Here is a 22,224-nt window from a genome sequence, read left to right as displayed (position 1 = left end):
GATTCAAGCTTCAGGAGGCTAATTTGCATATTCCAGGTGCCTTCTGGGAGACGCGAAGTCTCCCTAAGCTAGAAGATCGTTGGGTACAGCCGGGACCAGCTGCTTCGAAAGCATCACCAAACCAGGGATTCAAGCTTCAGGAGGCTAATTTGCATATTCCAGGTGCCTTCTGGGAGACGCGAAGTCTCCCTAAGCTAGAAGATCGTTGGGTACAGCCGGGACCAGCTGCTTCGAAAGCATCACCAAACCAGGGATTCAAGCTTCAGGAGGCTAATTTGCATATTCCAGTTGCCTTCTGGGAGACGCGAAGTCTCCCTAAGCTAGAAGATCGTTGGGTACAGCCGGGACCAGCTGCTTCGAAAGCATCACCAAACCAGGGATTCAAGCTTCAGGAGGCTAATTTGCATATTCCAGGTGCCTTCTGGGAGAAGCGAAGTCTCCCTAAGCTAGAAGATCGTTGGGTACAGCCGGGACCAGCTGCTTCGAAAGCATCACCAAACCAGGGATTCAAGCTTCAGGAGGCTAATTTGCATATTCCAGGTGCCTTCTGGGAGACGCGAAGTCTCCCTAAGCTAGAAGATCGTTGGGTACAGCCGGGACCAGCTGCTTCGAAAGCATCACCAAACCAGGGATTCAAGCTTCAGGAGGCTAATTTGCATATTCCAGGTGCCTTCTGGGAGAAGCGAAGTCTCCCTAAGCTAGAAGATCGTTGGGTACAGCCGGGACCAGCTGCTTCGAAAGCATCACCAAACCAGGGATTCAAGCTTCAGGAGGCTAATTTGCATATTCCAGGTGCCTTCTGGGAGACGCGAAGTCTCCCTAAGCTAGAAGATCGTTGGGTACAGCCGGGACCAGCTGCTTCGAAAGCATCACCAAACCAGGGATTCAAGCTTCAGGAGGCTAATTTGCATATTCCAGGTGCCTTCTGGGAGACGCGAAGTCTCCCTAAGCTAGAAGATCGTTGGGTACAGCCGGGACCAGCTGCTTCGAAAGCATCACCAAACCAGGGATTCAAGCTTCAGGAGGCTAATTTGCATATTCCAGGTGCCTTCTGGGAGACGCGAAGTCTCCCTAAGCTAGAAGATCGTTGGGTACAGCCGGGACCAGCTGCTTCGAAAGCATCACCAAACCAGGGATTCAAGCTTCAGGAGGCTAATTTGCATATTCCAGGTGCCTTCTGGGAGACGCGAAGTCTCCCTAAGCTAGAAGATCGTTGGGTACAGCCGGGACCAGCTGCTTCGAAAGCATCACCAAACCAGGGATTCAAGCTTCAGGAGGCTAATTTGCATATTCCAGGTGCCTTCTGGGAGACGCGAAGTCTCCCTAAGCTAGAAGATCGTTGGGTACAGCCGGGACCAGCTGCTTCGAAAGCATCACCAAACCAGGGATTCAAGCTTCAGGAGGCTAATTTGCATATTCCAGGTGCCTTCTGGGAGACGCGAAGTCTCCCTAAGCTAGAAGATCGTTGGGTACAGCCGGGACCAGCTGCTTCGAAAGCATCACCAAACCAGGGATTCAAGCTTCAGGAGGCTAATTTGCATATTCCAGGTGCCTTCTGGGAGACGCGAAGTCTCCCTAAGCTAGAAGATCGTTGGGTACAGCCGGGACCAGCTGCTTCGAAAGCATCACCAAACCGCGCGCCTTACGGCGCGCGAATTTTTGCCTGTAGGACATTATTGCAAGAGAGCTTGGCTGAGTAGATTACACAAGAAGGAAAACACACAGCAAGTCAGCAGGATCTAGGAGCAACATGGCAGATGTGACAACCTACATGGTGAGCTGCAGCATGTGCTACATATTCACAGATCGACCAGAGGAAGAATCCAATTTCACTTGTCAGAAGTGTAGACTAGTGGCCCTTTTAGAAGAAAAGGTACGGGGTCTGGAAGAAAGAATAGCAACTTTGAAACTCATCAAAGAGAATGAAGACTTTCTAGACAGAACAGAAGCATCTCTACTGGTCACAGAAGGTGAAAAAAGTGTCAGAGAACCTCCAAAAGCAGATGAGTGGAAGCATGTGACCAAAAGAAGCAAGAAGACCATGGAGAAATCACCAACCACACAACTGAAGAACCGATATCAAATCTTTGTAGAGGATGAAGATGGCACACCTAAGAATGAAGCAATACCAGCAAGCAAAAAAGAAAAGGGCACACAGCAACAAGTGACAGCAAAAAGTACAGCCAAGAAGCAACGAAGAGTGGTGGTGGTGGGAGACTCACTACTGAGAGGCACAGAAGCAGCCATCTGCAGACCGGACATAACTGCAAGAGAAGTATGCTGCCTTCCAGGTGCGATGATCAAGGATGTGACCGATAGGATACCAAAGCTCTTCAGCTCCAAGGACGTCCACCCATTTCTTCTGATACATGTTGGCACCAATGACACGGCAAGGAAGGACCTACCGACAATCTGCAAGGACTTTGAAGAGTTGGGGAAGAAAGTAAAGGAACTGGATGCACAGGTAGTTTTTTCTTCTATCCTTCCAGTAGACGGGCATGGCACCAGGAGATGGAACAGGATCCTTGATGCAAACAACTGGCTAAGACGATGGTGCAGACAACAAGGATTTGGATTCCTGGACCACGGTGTGAATTACTGGTATGATGGACTCCTCGCCAGAGACGGACTACACCTCAACAAACCTGGGAAACACACATTCGCCAGAAGACTCGCTACACTCATCAGGAGGGCGTTAAACTAGAAGAAGAGGGGACGGGAAGAAAAACATTAGACTCGAACATAGACGACCCAGGAAAACATACTCAGAAGGGAGGTAAGAACATTTCTAAAACAATCCACAGTGAGGAGATTGGAACAAAACAAAATCCTCTAAACTGCATGCTCGCAAACGCCAGAAGCCTGACAAACAAGATGGAAGAACTAGAAGCAGAAATATCTACAGGTAACTTTGACATAGTGGGAATAACCGAGACATGGTTAGATGAAAGCTATGACTGGGCAGTTAACTTACAGGGTTACAATCTGTTTAGAAAGGATCGTAAAAATCGGAGAGGAGGAGGGGTTTGTCTCTATGTAAAGTCTTGTCTAAAGTCCACTTTAAGGGAGGATATTAGCGAAGGGAATGAGGATGTCGAGTCCATATGGGTTGAAATTCATGGAGGGAAAAATGGTAACAAAATTCTCATTGGGGTCTGTTACAAACCCCCAAATATAACAGAAAGCATGGAAAGTCTACTTCTAAAGCAGATAGATGAAGCTGCAACCCATAATGAGGTCCTGGTTATGGGGGACTTTAACTACCCGGATATTAACTGGGAAACAGAAACCTGTGAAACCCATAAAGGCAACAGGTTTCTGCTAATAACCAAGAAAAATTATCTTTCACAATTGGTGCAGAATCCAACCAGAGGAGCAGCACTTTTAGACCTAATACTATCTAATAGACCTGACAGAATAACAAATCTGCAGGTGGTTGGGCATTTAGGAAATAGCGACCACAATATTGTGCAGTTTCACCTGTCTTTCACTAGGGGGACTTGTCAGGGAGTCACAAAAACATTGAACTTTAGGAAGGCAAAGTTTGAACAGCTTAGAGATGCCCTTAATCTGGTAGACTGGGACAATATCCTCAGAAATGAGAATACAGATAATAAATGGGAAATGTTTAAGAACATCCTAAATAGGCAGTGTAAGCGGTTTATACCTTGTGGGAATAAAAGGACTAGAAATAGGAAAAACCCAATGTGGCTAAACAAAGAAGTAAGACAGGCAATTAACAGTAAAAAGAAAGCATTTGCACTACTAAAGCAGGATGGCACCATTGAAGCTCTAAAAAACTATAGGGAGAAAAATACTTTATCTAAAAAACTAATTAAAGCTGCCAAAAAGGAAACAGAGAAGCACATTGCTAAGGAGAGTAAAACTAATCCCAAACTGTTCTTCAACTATATCAATAGTAAAAGAATAAAAACTGAAAATGTAGGCCCCTTAAAAAATAGTGAGGAAAGAATGGTTGTAGATGACGAGGAAAAAGCTAACATATTAAACACCTTCTTCTCCACGGTATTCACGGTGGAAAATGAAATGCTAGGTGAAATCCCAAGAAACAATGAAAACCCTATATTAAGGGTCACCAATCTAACCCAAGAAGAGGTGCGAAACCGGCTAAATAAGATTAAAATAGATAAATCTCCGGGTCCGGATGGCATACACCCACGAGTACTAAGAGAACTAAGTAATGTAATAGATAAACCATTATTTCTTATTTTTAGTGACTCTATAGCGACAGGGTCTGTTCCGCAGGACTGGCGCATAGCAAATGTGGTGCCAATATTCAAAAAGGGCTCTAAAAGTGAACCTGGAAATTATAGGCCAGTAAGTCTAACCTCTATTGTTGGTAAAATATTTGAAGGGTTTCTGAGGGATGTTATTCTGGATTATCTCAATGAGAATAACTGTTTAACTCCATATCAGCATGGGTTTATGAGAAATCGCTCCTGTCAAACCAATCTAATCAGTTTTTATGAAGAGGTAAGCTATAGGCTGGACCACGGTGAGTCATTGGACGTGGTATATCTCGATTTTTCCAAAGCGTTTGATACCGTGCCGCACAAGAGGTTGGTACACAAAATGAGAATGCTTGGTCTGGGGGAAAATGTGTGTAAATGGGTTAGTAACTGGCTTAGTGATAGAAAGCAGAGGGTGGTTATAAATGGTATAGTCTCTAACTGGGTCGCTGTGACCAGTGGGGTACCGCAGGGGTCAGTATTGGGACCTGTTCTCTTCAACATATTCATTAATGATCTGGTAGAAGGTTTACACAGTAAAATATCGATATTTGCAGATGATACAAAACTATGTAAAGCAGTTAATACAAGAGAAGATAGTATTCTGCTACAGATGGATCTGGATAAGTTGGAAACTTGGGCTGAAAGGTGGCAGATGAGGTTTAACAATGATAAATGTAAGGTTATACACATGGGAAGAGGGAATCAATATCACCATTACACACTGAACGGGAAACCACTGGGTAAATCTGACAGGGAGAAGGACTTGGGGATCCTAGTTAATGATAAACTTACCTGGAGCAGCCAGTGCCAGGCAGCAGCTGCCAAGGCAAACATGATCATGGGGTGCATTAAAAGAGGTCTGGATACACATGATGAGAGCATTATACTGCCTCTGTACAAATCCCTAGTTAGACCGCACATGGAGTACTGTGTCCAGTTTTGGGCACCGGTGCTCAGGAAGGATATAATGGAACTAGAGAGAGTACAAAGGAGGGCAACAAAATTAATAAAGGGGATGGGAGAACTACAATACCCAGATAGATTAGCGAAATTAGGATTATTTAGTCTAGAAAAAAGACGACTGAGGGGCGATCTAATAACCATGTATAAGTATATAAGGGGACAATACAAATATCTCGCTGAGGATCTGTTTATACCAAGGAAGGTGACGGGCACAAGGGGGCATTCTTTGCGTCTGGAGGAGAGAAGGTTTTTCCACCAACATAGAAGAGGATTCTTTACTGTTAGGGCAGTGAGAATCTGGAATTGCTTGCCTGAGGAGGTGGTGATGGCGAACTCAGTCGAGGGGTTCAAGAGAGGCCTGGATGTCTTCCTGGAGCAGAACAATATTGTATCATACAATTATTAGGTTCTGTAGAAGGACGTAGATCTGGGTATTTATTATGATGGAATATAGGCTGAACTGGATGGACAAATGTCTTTTTTCGGCCTTACTAACTATGTTACTATGTTACTATGTTACTATGTTACTATGTGCTGCTGCCATCCTGCGCCCCCGTTCTGTCATATGCTGCTCCCATCCTGCGCCCCCGTTCTGTCATGTGCTGCTTCCATCCTGCACCCCCGTTCTGTCATGTGCTGCTGCCATCCTGCACCCCCATTCTGTCATTTGCTGCCCTATTCTGTCATGTGCTGCTCCCATCCTGCGCCACCATTCTTTAATTTGCTGCTCCCATCCATATGCCCCTTACGCTGCTCCATTAAGGTTTATGGCCCCCATAAGATGCTCCATGGTATATGCCCCCGTACACTGCTCCATAAAGGTTTATGGCCCCCATAAGATGCTCCATGGTATATGCCCTCGTACACTGCTCCATAAAGGTTTATGGCCCCATAAGATGCTCCATAATATATGCCCGGTACACTGCTCCATTATGGTTGATGGCCCCCATAAGATGCTCCATATTATATGCACCCGTACACTGCTCCATAAAGGTTTATGGCCCCCATAAGATGCCCCATGGTATATGCCCCCGTACATTGCTCCATAAAGATTTATGGCCCCCATAAGATGCTCCATGGTATATGCCCCCGTACACTGCTCCATAAAGGTTTATGGCCTCCATAAGATGCTCCATTGTATATGCCCCCGTACACTGCTCCATTATGGTTTATGGCCCCCATAAGGTGCTCCATAGTATATGCCCCGTACACTGCTCCATTATGGTTGATGGCCCCCATAAGATGCTCCATTGTATTATATGCCCCGCATGCTGTCGCAAAATATATTAAAAAAAATAAAATACCATACTCACCTATTGTCGCTGGGTGCCGAGTGCTGGGGGGCCTGAGCAGGCGGGGACACCGGCGCGCTGTGGGGGTCAGGTGCTGGTATCGCCGCTAGCTCAGGCCCCCGACACTTGCTATATTCACCTGGCCCCGTTCCACCGCTGCGCGCCGCCATCTTCCAGGTCCTCTTGCTGTGACTGTTCAGTCAGAGGGCGGCGCACATTAGGCGCGTCATCGCGCCCTCTGAACTGAACGTCACAGGCAGAGGACCGGGACACGGAGACGGAGCCGCACGCAGCACTGGAACGGGGGACAGGTGAATATAGCCAATACTTACCCTCCTGGCGGTCCCTGCCTCTCTGTTGGAGATCGCGGTGTGCGTTCAGTGTTTACGCATACCGTGATCTCCTGGGAGCGTCACTCTGTGGGGGCCAGACTGTGCCGGCGCTTGCGCCTGCGCAGTCTATAAAGGCTTCGGACAGAGTGACGCTCCCAGCGTTATATTTTAGATATAACATAAGACAAACTTTTGGTCTGTTTGATTAATATCAAATTAATTGTACCCTGACAGATTCCTCGACCCACAAACCTTGGGATCTAATCACTGATTTCTACATGTACACATTATATCTCTTTGTGAAAATTATTTTCTTCATTTGTTATTGTAACTTTGTATCTAAATAAAATCCAAAAATCTCTTTAGTAATACAGACTCTGGTCCTCCCTGTTTGTCACTTCTCCCATTTTGCCCAGGAATTTTTAATTAGGAAGAAAAAGGAGTCGGGTTTCACCAATTCTTGCTCTCAGCTTTTAGGGTACCGTCACACTAAACGATTTACCTACGATCACGACCAGCGATATGACCTGGCTGTGATCGTAGGTAAATCGTAGTGTGGTCGCTGGGGAGCTGTCACACAGACAGCTCTCCAGCGACCAACGATGCCGAGGTCCCTGGGTAACCAGGGTAAACATCGGGTAACTAAGCGCAGGACCGCGCTTAGTTACCCGATGTTTACCCTGGTTACAAGCGTTAAACTAAAAAAAAAAAAACAGCACATACTTACATTCTGGTGTCCGTCAGGTCCCTTGCAGTCTGCTTCCCGCACTCAGTGACTGCCGGCCGTAAAGTGAAAGTGAAAGCACAGCCGCTGTGCTCTGCTTTCACTTTACGGCCGGCAGTCACAGTGCGGGAAGCAGAGACGGCAAGGGACCTGACGGACACCAGAATGTAAGTATGTGCTGTTTGTTTTTTTTTAGTTTAACGCTTGTAACCAGGGTAAACATCGGGTAACTAAGCGCGGTCCTGCGCTTAGTTACCCGATGTTTACCCTGGTTACAAGCGAACGCATCGCTGGATCGCATCGCTAGATCGCTAGATCGGTGTCACACACACCGATCTAGCGATGACAGCGGGAGATCCAGCGATGAAAGAAAGTTCCATACGATCTGCTACGACGTACGATTCTCAGCAGGATCCCTGATCGCTGCTGCGTGTCAGACACAGCGATATCGTAACGATATCGCTGGAACGTCACGAATCGTACCGTCGTAGCGATCGAAATGTTATAGTGTGACGGTACCCTTAGTCTGAGACCATGTGGAAGGTGAGTTTTTGGATCCCTTCACTTGATGTTCGTGCTATTTGGTGGCCATTGTTGACTGTGGAGTGATGTGACCTGGAGCCATGGGGGCTTTGTCTTGCAGAATTAGTGCTGTGGAGAACCTGGTCTCTCCCGCCGCTAGTGTGATATCACTTCAATAGTGGTAGGTGCACGGCACTGCATTTTTAAGGTCAGATACCCAATGAAAGGTTCGCTGTGATGTGGCAGTGGGCTGTATACAGTCTAAACAGAATGTTGACTAAGAAGCTCATGTTCAATTTTGTAAATCTTTGTTTAGCCGCAATAGCTCAATGTATAAGTTTTGGATGTGTGGTGCATGTCATTTTCTCTTGCAATGGACTGTCACTGCAATATGCTGCCTTATGTAGGGCATTAAGTGGGCGGACAGATCAGCTTTAATGGAACATAATACCGTTAGTACACGGCACATCATTACACAAAATTTGTCTTGTTTAGTAACCAACCATCGTATGTTAAATGTAATATTTCTGGAAAGAACTAAAAGCTTGAATGAAAAGTCATTGGTCTCTACAGAGAGCCCATCGTTGACTCTGACCTCTTATAACACATGCCGAAATCTCCATTGTGACATGGTTATTGGGCAACAAGAAAGCAAAACTTTCAGTTTTCTTGGACTGAACATTCAAGTCAATTCCAACATCGTTAGTTACTTTTGAATATAAGTAAAAGAGACCTTTACTATTGTAACGTACTGTAAAATCTAGGTTACCAAAATGTCTTCAGCTATTTCTTTTCAATTTACTTTTAAAGGTGCTTAATATAAATCATTTGGTCCTACCTTGGTAATGATGCATACTGTCGCTCAATTCCTTCAAAACTGAGGTTGTGGGATCCACTATGACCTCGTGTAGTCACCTGCAAAGATAAAGATAAAATTGAACATATATAGCAGTGATGGACATTTACTTGCAAGATGCCCCTCTGGTCTATGCTTAATGTAAGGGGAAAATAATAACCAGGTGGATCATATAGCAAACAGAGAAAACCTGTGATTCCTTGTTCTTAGATATGACTTCTTACTAAAGATTTTCTCTTTGAGCAGAGGCATTACTCTGCAGCTTAGAGCTAAGCGTCGATGCAACAATTTCAGAGTTATTTTTCTCTTTTTTTTTAAACATGAACTTGGTGAATTGCAGTGCACCCAAAGGTTTTTCTCTCTTCTTGTATCTAGAAGACCATGAAAAACAGACGCTCTTATAGCATTTAAGTGCTGTCTGATTTTTTCTCAGGTCCATAGACAAGCATTATGTTGATTGAACGTTTGGATCAATATATCTGACATGTCTTCACAATTTTACAAGGACCAGTCAGTGTGAAAAACCAATCAGATGTGAACAGCCCCACAGACTATACTAAGTATGAGTTCTATCCGTGAAAAGCACATACAAAACTCATACATAGAAAACTGATAATTCAATGAGCCCTAACTACAAAAGAAATGGACAAATAGAGCTATGCATATGTGCAGTCACCTCTCATTATTATTTCCCTGCCTAAATGCTGGACAAGAAGAAATATCTAGCAGCCCTGAGAGGCGATTCACAATTACTGTCACTAACCTTTCTTTCAATGTATCAATGATTCCTTTCTCCATCCCCACATACTAGACACATACAAGATCACCCGTCTCCTTACCAATGCACTTATTGGGATTTTCCACTTCACAACTGACATGTGGACAAGTGCTTGTAACCAGGGATGCTACATTACATTGACGGGACACTGGGTGAACATTGTGGAGGCCAGGGCCAAGTCCCACCCTGGCATGGAACATGGGGTACAGACGCCGAGGATTGATGACACTAATTCTATCAGGGTTTCCTCCACCTCCTACACCAGTTCCTGCACCACCTCCTGCTCCTCCTCATCCTCCAGCTACGACGTGATATCTCAGAGCACACGTAAGCTGGATGCTCTGCAGCACTGCCTCAGCGAAGCGGTACCAGGATCTGCTGAAATTAATTTGTCTAGGAGACAAACCGCACACCAAGGCAGAGTTACTTAAAGGAATAACAGACCAGACAGATCTGTGAATTTTGCTGCTGAGCTTTCAACCAGGCATGGCCGTTTGTGATAATGGATGTGACCTGGTGGTACTTGACAAGCTCACACACATACCATGCTTGGCAAGTACTCAACTACGTAGTTCAGCGGTTTCTGAAAACATACCTAGATTTGTCAGAGCTTGTGGCCAAAGCATCAACTACACTTTCTTAATGTGTTAATGAGGCCACCCATTTTTTGCCTGGCTTTGCACTGTGCAGAACTTTTATGAGTGTAGGAGTACCACAACTATACTTTGTTCACAATATTTGAATGAGGTACTACAGTTGGTGCCTTCAAGGGTGTATGGATGACCCTGCTTGTAATTTTTGGCAGCCTTTGGACTTTATGAGTCTAGGAGTACCACTACATGACAATTTGAACAAAATGTGTATGAGGCCCTCTTTCATGTCTAATACAAGGTATATCTGAGTCCCTCTTCCATCACATTTTTGCCAGTCTTTGCTGACTTCATATATTACACTGAGATGTCCAATTTTTAAATACAAATTTCTATTTTGGTTTAATTAAAATATTTTTTTAATCCTTTTTAAATTTTGCCTTATATAAAAGTCATTATACAGGAAATAATATTTAACATCTTTTTTTCCTGTAAACTCAAATTTCTTATCAATTTTGAATGTTTTATTGTCCATCCTTAACCCCTTTACCCCCAAGGGTGGTTTGCACGTCAATGACCAGGCCAATTTTTACAATTCTGACCACTGTCCCTTTATGAGGTTATAACTCCGAAACGCTTCAACGGATCCTGGTGATTCTGACATTGTTTTCTCGTGACATATTGTACTTCATGATAGTGGTAACATTTCTTTGATAGTACCTGCGTTTATTTGTGAAAAAAACGGAAATTTGGCGAAAAGTTTGAAAATTTCGCAATTTTCAAACTTTTAATTTTTATGCAATTAAATCACAGAGATATGTCACACAAAATACTTAATAAGTAACATTTCCCACATGTCTCCTTTACATCAGCATAATTTTGGAACCAATTTTTTTTTTTGTTAGGGAGTTATAAGGGTTAAAAGTTGACCAGCAATTTCTCATTTTTACAACACCATTTTTTTTTAGGGACCACGTCTCATTTGAAGTCATTTTGAGGGGTCTATATGATAGAAAATGCCCAATGTGACACCATTCTAAAAACTGCACCCCTCAAGGTGCTCAAAACCACATTCAAGAAGTTTATTAACCCTTCAGGTGTTTAATAGGAATTTTTGGAATGTTTAAATAAAAATGAACATTTAACTTTTTTACACAAAAAATTTACTTCAGCTCCAATTTGTTTTATTTTACCAAGGGTAACAGGAGAAAATGGACCCCAAAAGTTGTTGTCCAATTTGTCCTGAGTACTCTGATACCCCATATGTGGCAGTAAACCACTGTTTGGGTGCATGGGAGAGCTCGGAAGGGAAGGAGCGCCGTTTGACTTTTCAATGCAAAATTGACAGGAATTGAGATGGGACGCCATGTTGCGTTTGGAGAGCCACTGATGTGCCTAAACATTGAAACCCCCCACAAGTGACACCATTTTGGAAAGTAGACCCCCTAAGGAACTTATCTGGATGTGTGGTGAGCACTTTGACCCACCAAGGGCTTCACAGAAGTTTATAATGCAGAGCCATAAAAATAAAACAAAATTTTTTTCCCACAAAAATTATTTTTTAGCCCCAGTTTTGTATTTTTCCTAGGGTAACAGGAGAAATTGGACCCCAAAAGTTGTTGTCCAATTTGTCCTGAGTACACTGATACCCCATATGTGGGGGGGAACCACCGTTTGGGCGCATGGGAGGGCTCGGAAGGGAAGGAGCGCCATTTGGAATGCAGACTTAGATGGAATGGTCTGCAGGCGTCACATTGCGTTTGCAGAGCCCCTAATGTACCTAAACAGTAGAAGCCCCCCACAAGTGACACCATTTTGGAAAGTAGACCCCCTAAGGAACTCATCTTGATGTGTTGTGAGAGCTTTGAACCCCCAAGTATTTCGCTACAGTTTATAACGCAGAGCCGTGCAAATAAAAAATATTTTTTTTTCCACAAAAATTATATTTTAGCCCCCAGTTTTGTATTTTTCCAAGGTTAGCAGGAGAAATTGGACCCTAAATGTTGTTGTCCAATTTGTCCTGAGTACGCTGATACCCGATATGTGGGGGGGAACCACCGTTTGGGCGCATGGGAGGGCTCGGAAGGGAAGGAGCATCATTTGGAATGCAGACTTAGATGGATTGGTCTGCAGGCGTCACATTGCGTTTGCAGAGCCCCTAATGTACCTAAACAGTAGAAACCCCCCACAAGTGACCCCATATTGGAAACTAGACCCCTCAATGAACTTATCTAGATGTGTTGTGAGAACTTTGAACCCCCAAGTGTTTCACTACAGTTTATAACGCAGAGCCGTGAAAATAAAAAATCTTTTTGTTTTCCCACAAAAATTATTTTTTAGCCCCCAGTTTTGTATTTTCCCAAGGGTAACAGGAGAAATTGGTCCACAAAAGTTGTTGTCCAATTTGTCCTGAGTACGCCGATACCCCATATGTGAGGGTAAACCCCTGTTTGGGCACACAGGAGAGCTCGGAAGGGAAGGAGCACTGTTTTACTTTTTCAACGCAGAATTGGCTGGAATTGAGATCGGACGCCATGTCGTGTTTGGAGAGCCCCTGATGTGCCGAAACAGTGGAAACCCCCCAATTATAACTGAAACCCTAATCTAAACACACCCCTAACCCTAATTCCAACAGTAACCCTAACCACACCTCTAACCCTGACACACCCCTAACCCTAATCCCAACCCTATTCCCAACTGTAAATGTAATCTAAACCCTAACCCTAACTTTAGCCCCAACCCTAACTGTAGCCCCAACCCTAACCCTAACCCTAGCCCTAACCCTAGCCCTAACCCTAGCCCTAACCCTAGCCCTAACCCTAGCCCTAACCCTAACCCTAGCCCTAGCCCTAACCCTAACCCTAGCCCTAACCCTAGCCCTAGCCCTAACCCTAATGGGAAAATGGAAATAAATACATTTTTTTTTTATTTTTCCCTAACTAAGGGGGTGATGAAGGGGGGTTTGATTTACTTTTATAGCGAGTTTTTAGCGGATTTTTATGATTGGCTGCCGTCACACTGAAAGACCCTTTTTATTGCAAAAAATATTTTTTGCAATACCACATTTTGAGAGCTATAATTTTTCCATATTTTGGTCCACAGAGTCATGTGAGGTCTTGTTTTTTGCGGGACGAGTTGATGTTTTTATTGAAAACATTTTCGGGCACGTGACATTTTTTGATCGCTTTTTATTCCGATTTTTGTGAGGAAGAATGACCAAAAACCAGCTATTCATGAATTTCTATTGGGGGAGGCGTTTATACCGTTCCGCGTTTGGTAAAATTGATAAATCAGTTTTATTCTTCGGGTCAGTACGATTACAGCGATACCTCATTTATATCATTTTTTTATGGTTTGGCGCATTTATACGATAAAAACTATTTTACAGAAAAAATAATTATTTTTGCATCGCTTTATTCTCAGGACTATAACTTTTTTATTCTTTTGCTGATGATGCTGTCTGGCGGCTCGTTTTTTGCGGGACAATATGACGCTTTCAGCGGTACCATGGTTATTTATATCTGTCCTTTTGATCGCGTGTTATTCCACTTTTTGTTCGGCGGTATGATAATAAAGCGCTGTTTTTTGCCTCGTTTTTTTTTTTTTTTCTTACGGTGTTTACTGAAGGGGTTAACTAGTGGGACAGTTTTATAGGTCGGGTCGTTACGGACGCGGCGATACTAAATATGTGTACTTTTATTGGTTTTTTTTATTTATTTAGATGAAGAAATGTATTTATGGGAATAATATTTTTTTTTTTTCATTATTTTGGAATATTTTTTTTTATTTTTTTTACACATTTGGAAAAATTTTTTTTTACTTTTTTACTTTGTCCCAGGGGGGGACATCACAGATCAGTGATCTGACAGTTTGCACAGCACTCTGTCAGATCACTGATCTGACATGCAGCGCTGCAGCCTTCACAGTGCCTGCTCTGAGCAGGCTCTGTGAAGCCACCTCCCTCCCTGCAGGACCCGGATCCGTGGCCATCTTGGATCCGGGGCTGGAGGGAGCAGGGAGGGAGGTGAGACCCTCGCAGCAACGCGATCACATCGCGTTGCTCCGGGGGTCTCAGGGAAGCCCGCAGGGAGCCCCCTCCCTGCGCGGTGCTTCCCTGCACCGCCGGCACATCGCGATCATCTTTGATGCGATAAGCAGCTGACACCCGGCCGCGATCACGGGGGGAGCGCGGCTGATCGGCTATGACGTACTATCCCGTCCAGGGTCAGATAAGCCCAGGGCACCTCGACGGGATAGTACGTCTAAGGTCACAGAGGGGTTAATGTGGAGTAAAAGTGTGACACCTTTGTTCTTAGCACCGATCTGGGAGTCAGAGATGCTTCAAGAGATCTTCCCCATGCTGCTCTCATTCCATTCAGAACTTTTTCCATCCATTTCAACATTTTCATTGCCCTCCAGACCTCCTTGTAGGACCTACTTGAAAAAATGCTCGGATTTCCCATTGACTCTGGTTATACTTGTTACTCAAATTAAGCATCCGAGCATTAGGAATTATTTGGTTCGAGCAATGACCATCCGAGCATTCTAGTGCTTGCTCATCTTTATTTATATACACATAAACACTCAATGCAGATATAGTTGTCAAAAATGTGCATACAGCTGTTCATGCAATATGCAATGTCATGCAATGTGCACTCTTTTGGTGTTTGGTGTTTTTCTGCTTTTATTTGCACTGTTTATCCCCATTAGTATTTATTCCATGGACAACACTACCCGGTGAACGTCTTGTGAGATGTATGCATGCCTTGAATAGCAGTTTAAGGGTGAATGTATCTGAACTTGATGTTAGCAAGTTACATGTATGAAAGCCCAGGTAATGGATCTAAGGCCGGTGTCACACTTGCGTGTGCAATGCGAGAAACTCGTGCGAGTCTCTCGCATCAGTACCTGGCACTGCCACCTGCACTCGGGACCGGAATGTGCGGCTGCATGTATTTCTATGAAGCTGAACGCTCCGGTCCGAATCGCCAATGGCAATTCCAAGAATTGATGCGAGTTTCTTGCATTGCACACACAAGTGGGACATCAGTCTAAATGTGCAGCTTGCAACACTCAGGAGTATTGCAAACCTGAAGAGGAGTTTAGATCTCACTGAGCTTGCGCTGGCTGGGGCCAGTGATATGGAGGAGGGTGGAGGTGGGTAAGATCATGACAGAGATGTAAGTAGCTGTGGTTACAAGAAGGGGTATGGGGAAAAGTGCCAGGGAGCCCAGTCCTGATCTTGCACAACCTAATAAATATGCTTGTTTGGCTGATATTAGGAATGCAAGCCAAGAACTGGGAACATTACAGCAGGACGTTGCTCCTAGCAACCAGTAAAACAATAGGAGTGCAGCAAAGTCCAGGGGACACTATAATTAGTGGGACACACAGGGTCATCTGCCATTGGGATAGATAGAGTAGATCGAGAGAGTGAAACAGTTGGGATTATTGAGGATTTAGGGCAGCTGGGACAGAAACAAGAAACATAGGAAGGTGAGAAGGAGTAATAAATGTGCTAATAATATTAAATGTCTACTGGCAAATGCAAGAAGTCTTGTAAACAAAATGTATGAACTGGAGACTCTTATGTGAGCCACAGAATACGATGTGGTGGGCATTACGGGGACCTAGCTGGACGAAAGCCATGACTGGATGACAAATATAGAGGGTTACAGTACATTTAGAAAGGATAGAAAAGACAGAAAAGGTGGAGGGGTGTGCATTTTTATTAAATCTAACTTAAGACCAGTGCTCAATGACAACATTGGGGAGAGCTGCGACACAGTAGAGTCAGTATGTGTAAATCTACATAGGGACGGCAATAATGGAAAGCTGCTAAATGGAGTTTGCTGCATGCCTTCTAATATAGCTGAAAGGGTAAAGGAGGAAATGCTGCTGCAAATTAAAAGGCAGCAAATAATAATAGCGCCCTTATTATGGGGGATTTTAACTATCCAGACATTCAATGGGACACAGAATCTTGTGGTTGTGCTATAAGCTGAAAGTTCTTATCCATAATTCAGGACAATTACCTCTCTCAACGAATAATGTACAGACCAGGGGGGTAATCTGCTGGATCTGGTTCTGTCAAATAAACCAGATAACATTTCAGATCTACAGTTCAGGGAGCAATTAGGATGCAGTGACCATAATATTGTAAGCTTTAAAGTAATTTTCAATCAACCACTCGAAAGGGAAAATGCCCAAACCTGGAACTTTAGGATATCTTATTTGAACAAACTAAGGAAAGAGCTTAATAATGTAGCCTAGGACCATCTCATGGTAACTGGAGATCCCGACCACAAATGAGGCATGTTTAAGGATATACTACTAGAATCATATAGAAAACTTATACACTCTGGTAATAAAATGTCCAAGAATAGCAAGAAACCATTATGGATAACTAAGACATTACAAAGTTTAATCAGACTAAAACAAAGGGCATTCAAAATCCTGAAGGCCGAGAGTATGGAAATAGTATTACAGGAGCATAAAGATCTAAGTAAAAAATGTAAAAAAGAAATCAAGCTGGCAAAGTCATGCACAAAAAAAAAAAATTGTTAGTGACATTAAAATAAATCCCAAAAATGTTTATAAATACAGTACATCAATGCCAAAAAGGAAAAAAAAATATGTTATAGGCAGCTTAAAAGACTATGATAACAAGATAATAATAGAGGACAAAGAAAAGGCTGAGGTATTAAACAGGTACTTTTTATCCATGTTTACCAATTAATTAGATTTAATGTAGATAAATGTAGAGTAGTTCAGCTGGGATGGAGTAAACCTATTGCTGCATATACATTAAATGGAACCATACTTAGGACTACAGAACAGTAGAAGGACTTGGTTATTCTGGTTACAAGTAAGCTGAGCAGCAGTACTCAATGTCAGGCAACTGCCACAAAAACAAACAAGGTTTTAGGGTGTATAAAAAGAAAGATAAAATCCCACGATACTACCATATTGTTACCCCTTTATAAATCACTCTTGAGACCACATCCAGAATAGGGGATCCAGTTTTGGGCTCCACACTTAAAAAAGGAGAGTCAGAAATTAGAGTCAGTTCAAAGGCGGGCAACTAGATTATTACAAGGGATGGAAGGCTTCTCATATGATGAGAGCTTGAAAAAGTTGAGCTTGTTTAGATTAGAAAAAAGATGCTTCAGAGAGGATATAATTTATATGTATAAATATACAGCTCTGGCAAAAATTAAGAGACCACCACATCAAAACCCTGTCATGGGCAGCCCAATCTCCATACCTGAACCCCATTGAAAACCTCTGGAATGTAATCAATAGGATGATGAATATTCACAAGCCATCAAACAAAGAAGAACTGCTTACATTTTTGCGCCAGAAGCAGTGTGAAAGACTGGTGGAAAGCATGCCAAGACGCATGAAAGCTGTGACTAAAAATCATGGTATTCCACAAAATATTGATTTCTGAACTCTTCCATCTTGAGTTAAAAGAATAGTATTGTTGTTTCTAAATTATTGTGAACTTGTTTTCTTTGCATTGAGGTCTGAAAGCACTGGGGTATTTTTTATTTTGACCATTTAAAAAAATACTAAATTTATTGCTTGGAAATTCTGAGATATGTTGTCAGACGTTTATAGAATAAATGAACAATTTACATTTTACTCAAAAATATACCTACAGTATAAAGAGAAAAATCAGACGAACTTAACATTTTGCAGTGGTCTCTTAATTTCTGCCAGAGCTGTATGTATTGTCAGTACAAACGACTGGTACATGACTTATTCCTTCCAAGGAGCATACTATGGACCAGGGGGCACTCATTACGGGTAGAAGAAAGGAGATCCTGACAACTAAACAGGAAAGGGTTCTTTACAGTTAGAGAAGTCAGACTGTGGAATGTCCGACCACAAGAGGTAGTAATGGCAGACACTATAACAGCTTTCAAAAAGGGCTGGATGATTTCCTCAATACATTATAGTTAATTTAGTGACAAAATGAACAATTGGTGGAGAAAGGTTGAAATTGATGGACCTAGGTCTTTTTTCAATCTATGTAACTATGCACAGTAAGTTTGCTTTGTTTTTGGTATACATCACCCACAGTGCTTCTTGTTGGGCCTGACATATTTAGAAACCATCTGCTCCTTTGCAGCACCTCATATTGATGTAGCAGTTGGTATCAACATTTTTAAGTTTTACTTATCAGACCCCAGCACCAAATTTCATTGATTTAATGTAAAGTTATTGTACTGCTTTGGCCAAACAATTCTCTTTTGTTTATGATCTATGTAGTTCAGCAATTGGATCAGAAAGGGTTTCTTCTCGCAGTCTCCTCTGGATGTTTGATGTTGGGATGTGTCCACTACTTAATTTCTGTGCATCATTTATAGGAGCTGTTATCTGTTATCTGAGGTCCTTTCAATTTGCGGTTTCTGAGGCTGGTAACTTTGATTAGTTTATTCTCTGTTGCAGAGGTAATTATTGGTCTTCATTTCCTGGGGTAGTCCTCATGAAAGCCAATTTCTTCATAGCGATTGATAGTTTTCATGTCTGGACTTGAGTACTGTATATTTTCAAGGTACTAGCAATTTTCCAGATTGACTGACCTTCAGGTCTTAAAGTAATGATGGACTGTAATTTATTTTTATTTAGTTTATCGATTCTTTCCATGTACTGGTTTAGTACAGTTGTGGAATAGGGTTCATCACTGTATGGAACTGTGTACTAGCAATGCCACTGCAAACCAACCACACCTGATGGTAACAAACACTTCTTGATGACAGGCGATTCAACAAATGAACAAAGTGAGGCATAACTGTTGGTGTAAAGTGCTGCAGAGCTGTAGTCGTGACTGAGCTGCTGTCTGGTTTAGCTCTGGCATTTTACATACAAGGGGTGTCCCAGGCCTCCGCTGTCTCACCAGGCTTCTGACCTCAGGAGTCGCCACACACAATGCATGGGACACCAAGTTCTTGGTAGCAGTCAAAGTTTTACTAAGCAGTCCAAGTTCATCAGCTGGGCAACGGTGGGATAGAGCACAGTAATTCACATTTTCCTCCTTCTTAGCACAACTCCTCTTCGTTCCTGTCGCTAGCTCATCCTGGAGAACCCTCAAGCCCACTGATTCTATCAGTCTCAGGGATTTCCAGTTCACCTCAGCAGTGCCCCAGGGAGCAGCCATCACCTTCCATCTGTGCGGGCCCCTGCGCTTTAGAGTACACAATGTGTCCGGTAGCTCCTATGCCAGACCTTAGGCTCTGATAAAAAATGGGATATAGAGGCAGATTCTTCTCTGCGCCGCTTATACAATTAGAAGTCCTATTAAGTAATCCAAATGAAAAAGTGGCTTTTTCGGAGCACCATGGCTCCTTCATTAGGATACCACATAGAATGTATGGTACATTCTATGTGTAATCCTGATGAAGGAGCCATGGTGCTCTGAAACGCATTGAATAAAGCCACTTTTTCATTGGATTATTTAAGTGAACTTCTAATTTTATAAGCGGCACAGAGAAGAATCTACCTCTATATTCCATTTTTTTATCTTTGGTTGGTCACTGGGAGACTGGTGGATCTGCAGCAGCTTACGTATTTATGAGCCTGTGTTAGGGCTCAATCTGGTGAGTAAATATGAATAGAATTTATCTCCATATACCCAGATAAGACCCTATTGCGCTTTTTATTTCCTTCTAGCCCTTTCCAGACCTTAGGCTCTGGACATGACAGGAGCGACCTCTCAGGATGCCAGTGATGTCTTCCACTGCATGGAACAAGTGACACAAGCTGCCCCTAGGAATCCACTACATCTGAACTTGGCCTTCACTAGGCACTTCACTAAGTCACTCTGAACTATCTACACCTTGTTCCAAATTATTATGCAAATTGGATTTAAGTGTCATAAAGATTTAATTGTTTTGTTTTTCAAATAAACTCATGGATGGTATTGTGTCTCAGGGCTCAATTGATCACTGAAATCAATCTTAAACACATGTGATAATTAGTTTTCCAGGTGAATCTAATTAAAGGATAACTACTTAAAAATGATGTTCCACATTATTAAGTAGGCCACAGTTTTCAAGAAACATAAAAAAGAAAAAGGATCTCTCTGCTGCCGAAAAACAAAAAATAATGCAATGCCTTGGTCAAGGGATGAAAACATTAGATATTTCACGAAACCTTAAGAGTGATCATCATACTGTGAAGAAATTTGTGACTGAAACAGAGCACAGCCAGAGTTCATGCAGATAAAAGCATAATGAGGAAAGTCTCTGCCAGACAAATTCATTGGATTAAGAGAGCAGCTGCCAAAATACCATTACAAAGCAGCAAACAGTTATTTGAAGCTACTGGTGCCTCTGGAGTCCCTCAAACCTCAAGGTGTAGGATCCTTCAAAGGCTTGCTGTGGTGCATAAACCTACTATTCAGCCACCCCCAAACGGTGTTCACAAGCAGAAATAGTTGCAGTGGGCCCAGACATACATGAAGATAAATTTCCAAACAGTCTTGTTTACTGATGAGTGTCGAGCAACTCTGGATGGTCAAGATGGATGGAGTAGTGGATGGTTGATGGATGGCCACCATATCCCAACAAGGCTGGGACATCAGCAAGGAGTTGGAGGAGTCATATTTTGGGCCAGAATCATGGGGAAACAGCTGGTAGGGCCCTTTAAGGTTCCTGAAGATGTGAAAATGACCTCTGCAAAGTATGTAGAGTTTCTGACTGACAACTTTCTTCCATGGTATAAAAAGCAGAAACGTGCCTTCAGGAGCAAAATCATCTTCATGCAGGACAATGCACCATCTCATGCTGCAAAGAATACCTCTGAGTCATTGGCTGCTATGGACATAAAAGGAGATAAACTCATGGTGTGGCCACCATCTGCCCCTGACCTCAACCCTATAGAGATCATTTGGAGTATCATCAAGTAAAAGATCTATGGGGGTAAAACAGCTCTGGGAGGCTATTCTGACTTCATGCAAAGAAATACAAGCAGAAACTCTCCAAAAACTCACAAGTTCAATGGATGCAAGAATTGTGAAGATAATATCAAAGAAGGGTCCTATGTTAACATGTAACTTGGCCTGTTAGGATGTTTTGGAGTTAAATAGCTTTTTTGTTCAGTGAATGTGACCTCCTAATGCTGCAAATTCCACAAATGAGCATTTTCAGTTCTTTAAAACATATCAAATGTTTAGAAATTCTTCTGTGCCTAATAATTTGGAACAGTGCATTTTGAGTTTTTATTCATTTTGAAGATTATACTGTTATCATTGGGAGGTTTCTTCAATAAAATTCAATGTATACTCTAACAGGAGATGACTTATTAGACTGACTGTCATTTACACCGACCATTTAGGAAAATCTGAGAAAAATATCATATCATTTGCATAATAATTTGGAACATTGTGTAATTAAGAAGTGAGCCCTTTTATCAGCACTGGTGCCCACCCACTGGGCTAGCTCTATACTTAACCACATCCTGTCTAATATGCTACACCTATTATCCTTACTCTATGTCTTATGCTATCCTAAGCTTATCCTATTCTATACGTACATTATGCAATAACAGTTTACATACAGTATATCACCATAATACTTTGCACTGTACACACATTACTATTAGGCTATGTTCACGCGTTGCATGTTGCTGCGCTTTTTTGCTGCGTTTTGTTATGCAAATGAAAAGCTGCTTTTCATAGTACCAGCAAAGGCTAGGAGAGTTCAGAAATCTCATGCACACACATTTATTCCTGACTGAATCGGAAAACTGCTGCTTTTTTTTTTCTAAAAAAAAACTGCAGCGTGTCGCTTCTTTCAGCATTTTTGCAGTATTTTTTCACCCATAGAAAGCAATGAGTAAATGCAAAAAAGCATCAAAAGCGCAGCAAAGAAAATTGCTATCAGTTTTTGCTGTGTTTTTATTGAAA

At 42.6% G+C, this 22,224-nt stretch overlaps 1 protein-coding gene across 5 annotated transcripts in view; it reads right to left on the bottom strand.

Moving 5' to 3' along the window:
- PARD3B (par-3 family cell polarity regulator beta) overlaps positions 1–22,224 on the bottom strand; it is a 2,197,040-nt gene that overhangs the window by 224,719 nt on the left and 1,950,097 nt on the right. For all 5 annotated transcript variants that reach the window (XM_069733662.1, XM_069733664.1, XM_069733663.1 and 2 more), the window contains exon 22: positions 8,925–9,001. In XM_069733662.1, the coding sequence (XP_069589763.1) occupies positions 8,925–9,001 (77 nt within the window). The remainder of the gene's footprint in view (positions 1–8,924; positions 9,002–22,224) is intronic.

Source organism: Ranitomeya imitator, chromosome 7, assembly GCF_032444005.1.
Source record: "Ranitomeya imitator isolate aRanImi1 chromosome 7, aRanImi1.pri, whole genome shotgun sequence".
Classification (NCBI taxonomy): Eukaryota; Metazoa; Chordata; class Amphibia; order Anura; family Dendrobatidae; genus Ranitomeya; species Ranitomeya imitator.
Note: the sequence above shows the minus strand (reverse complement) of the source record. Positions and strands in the feature narration are given on the sequence as shown.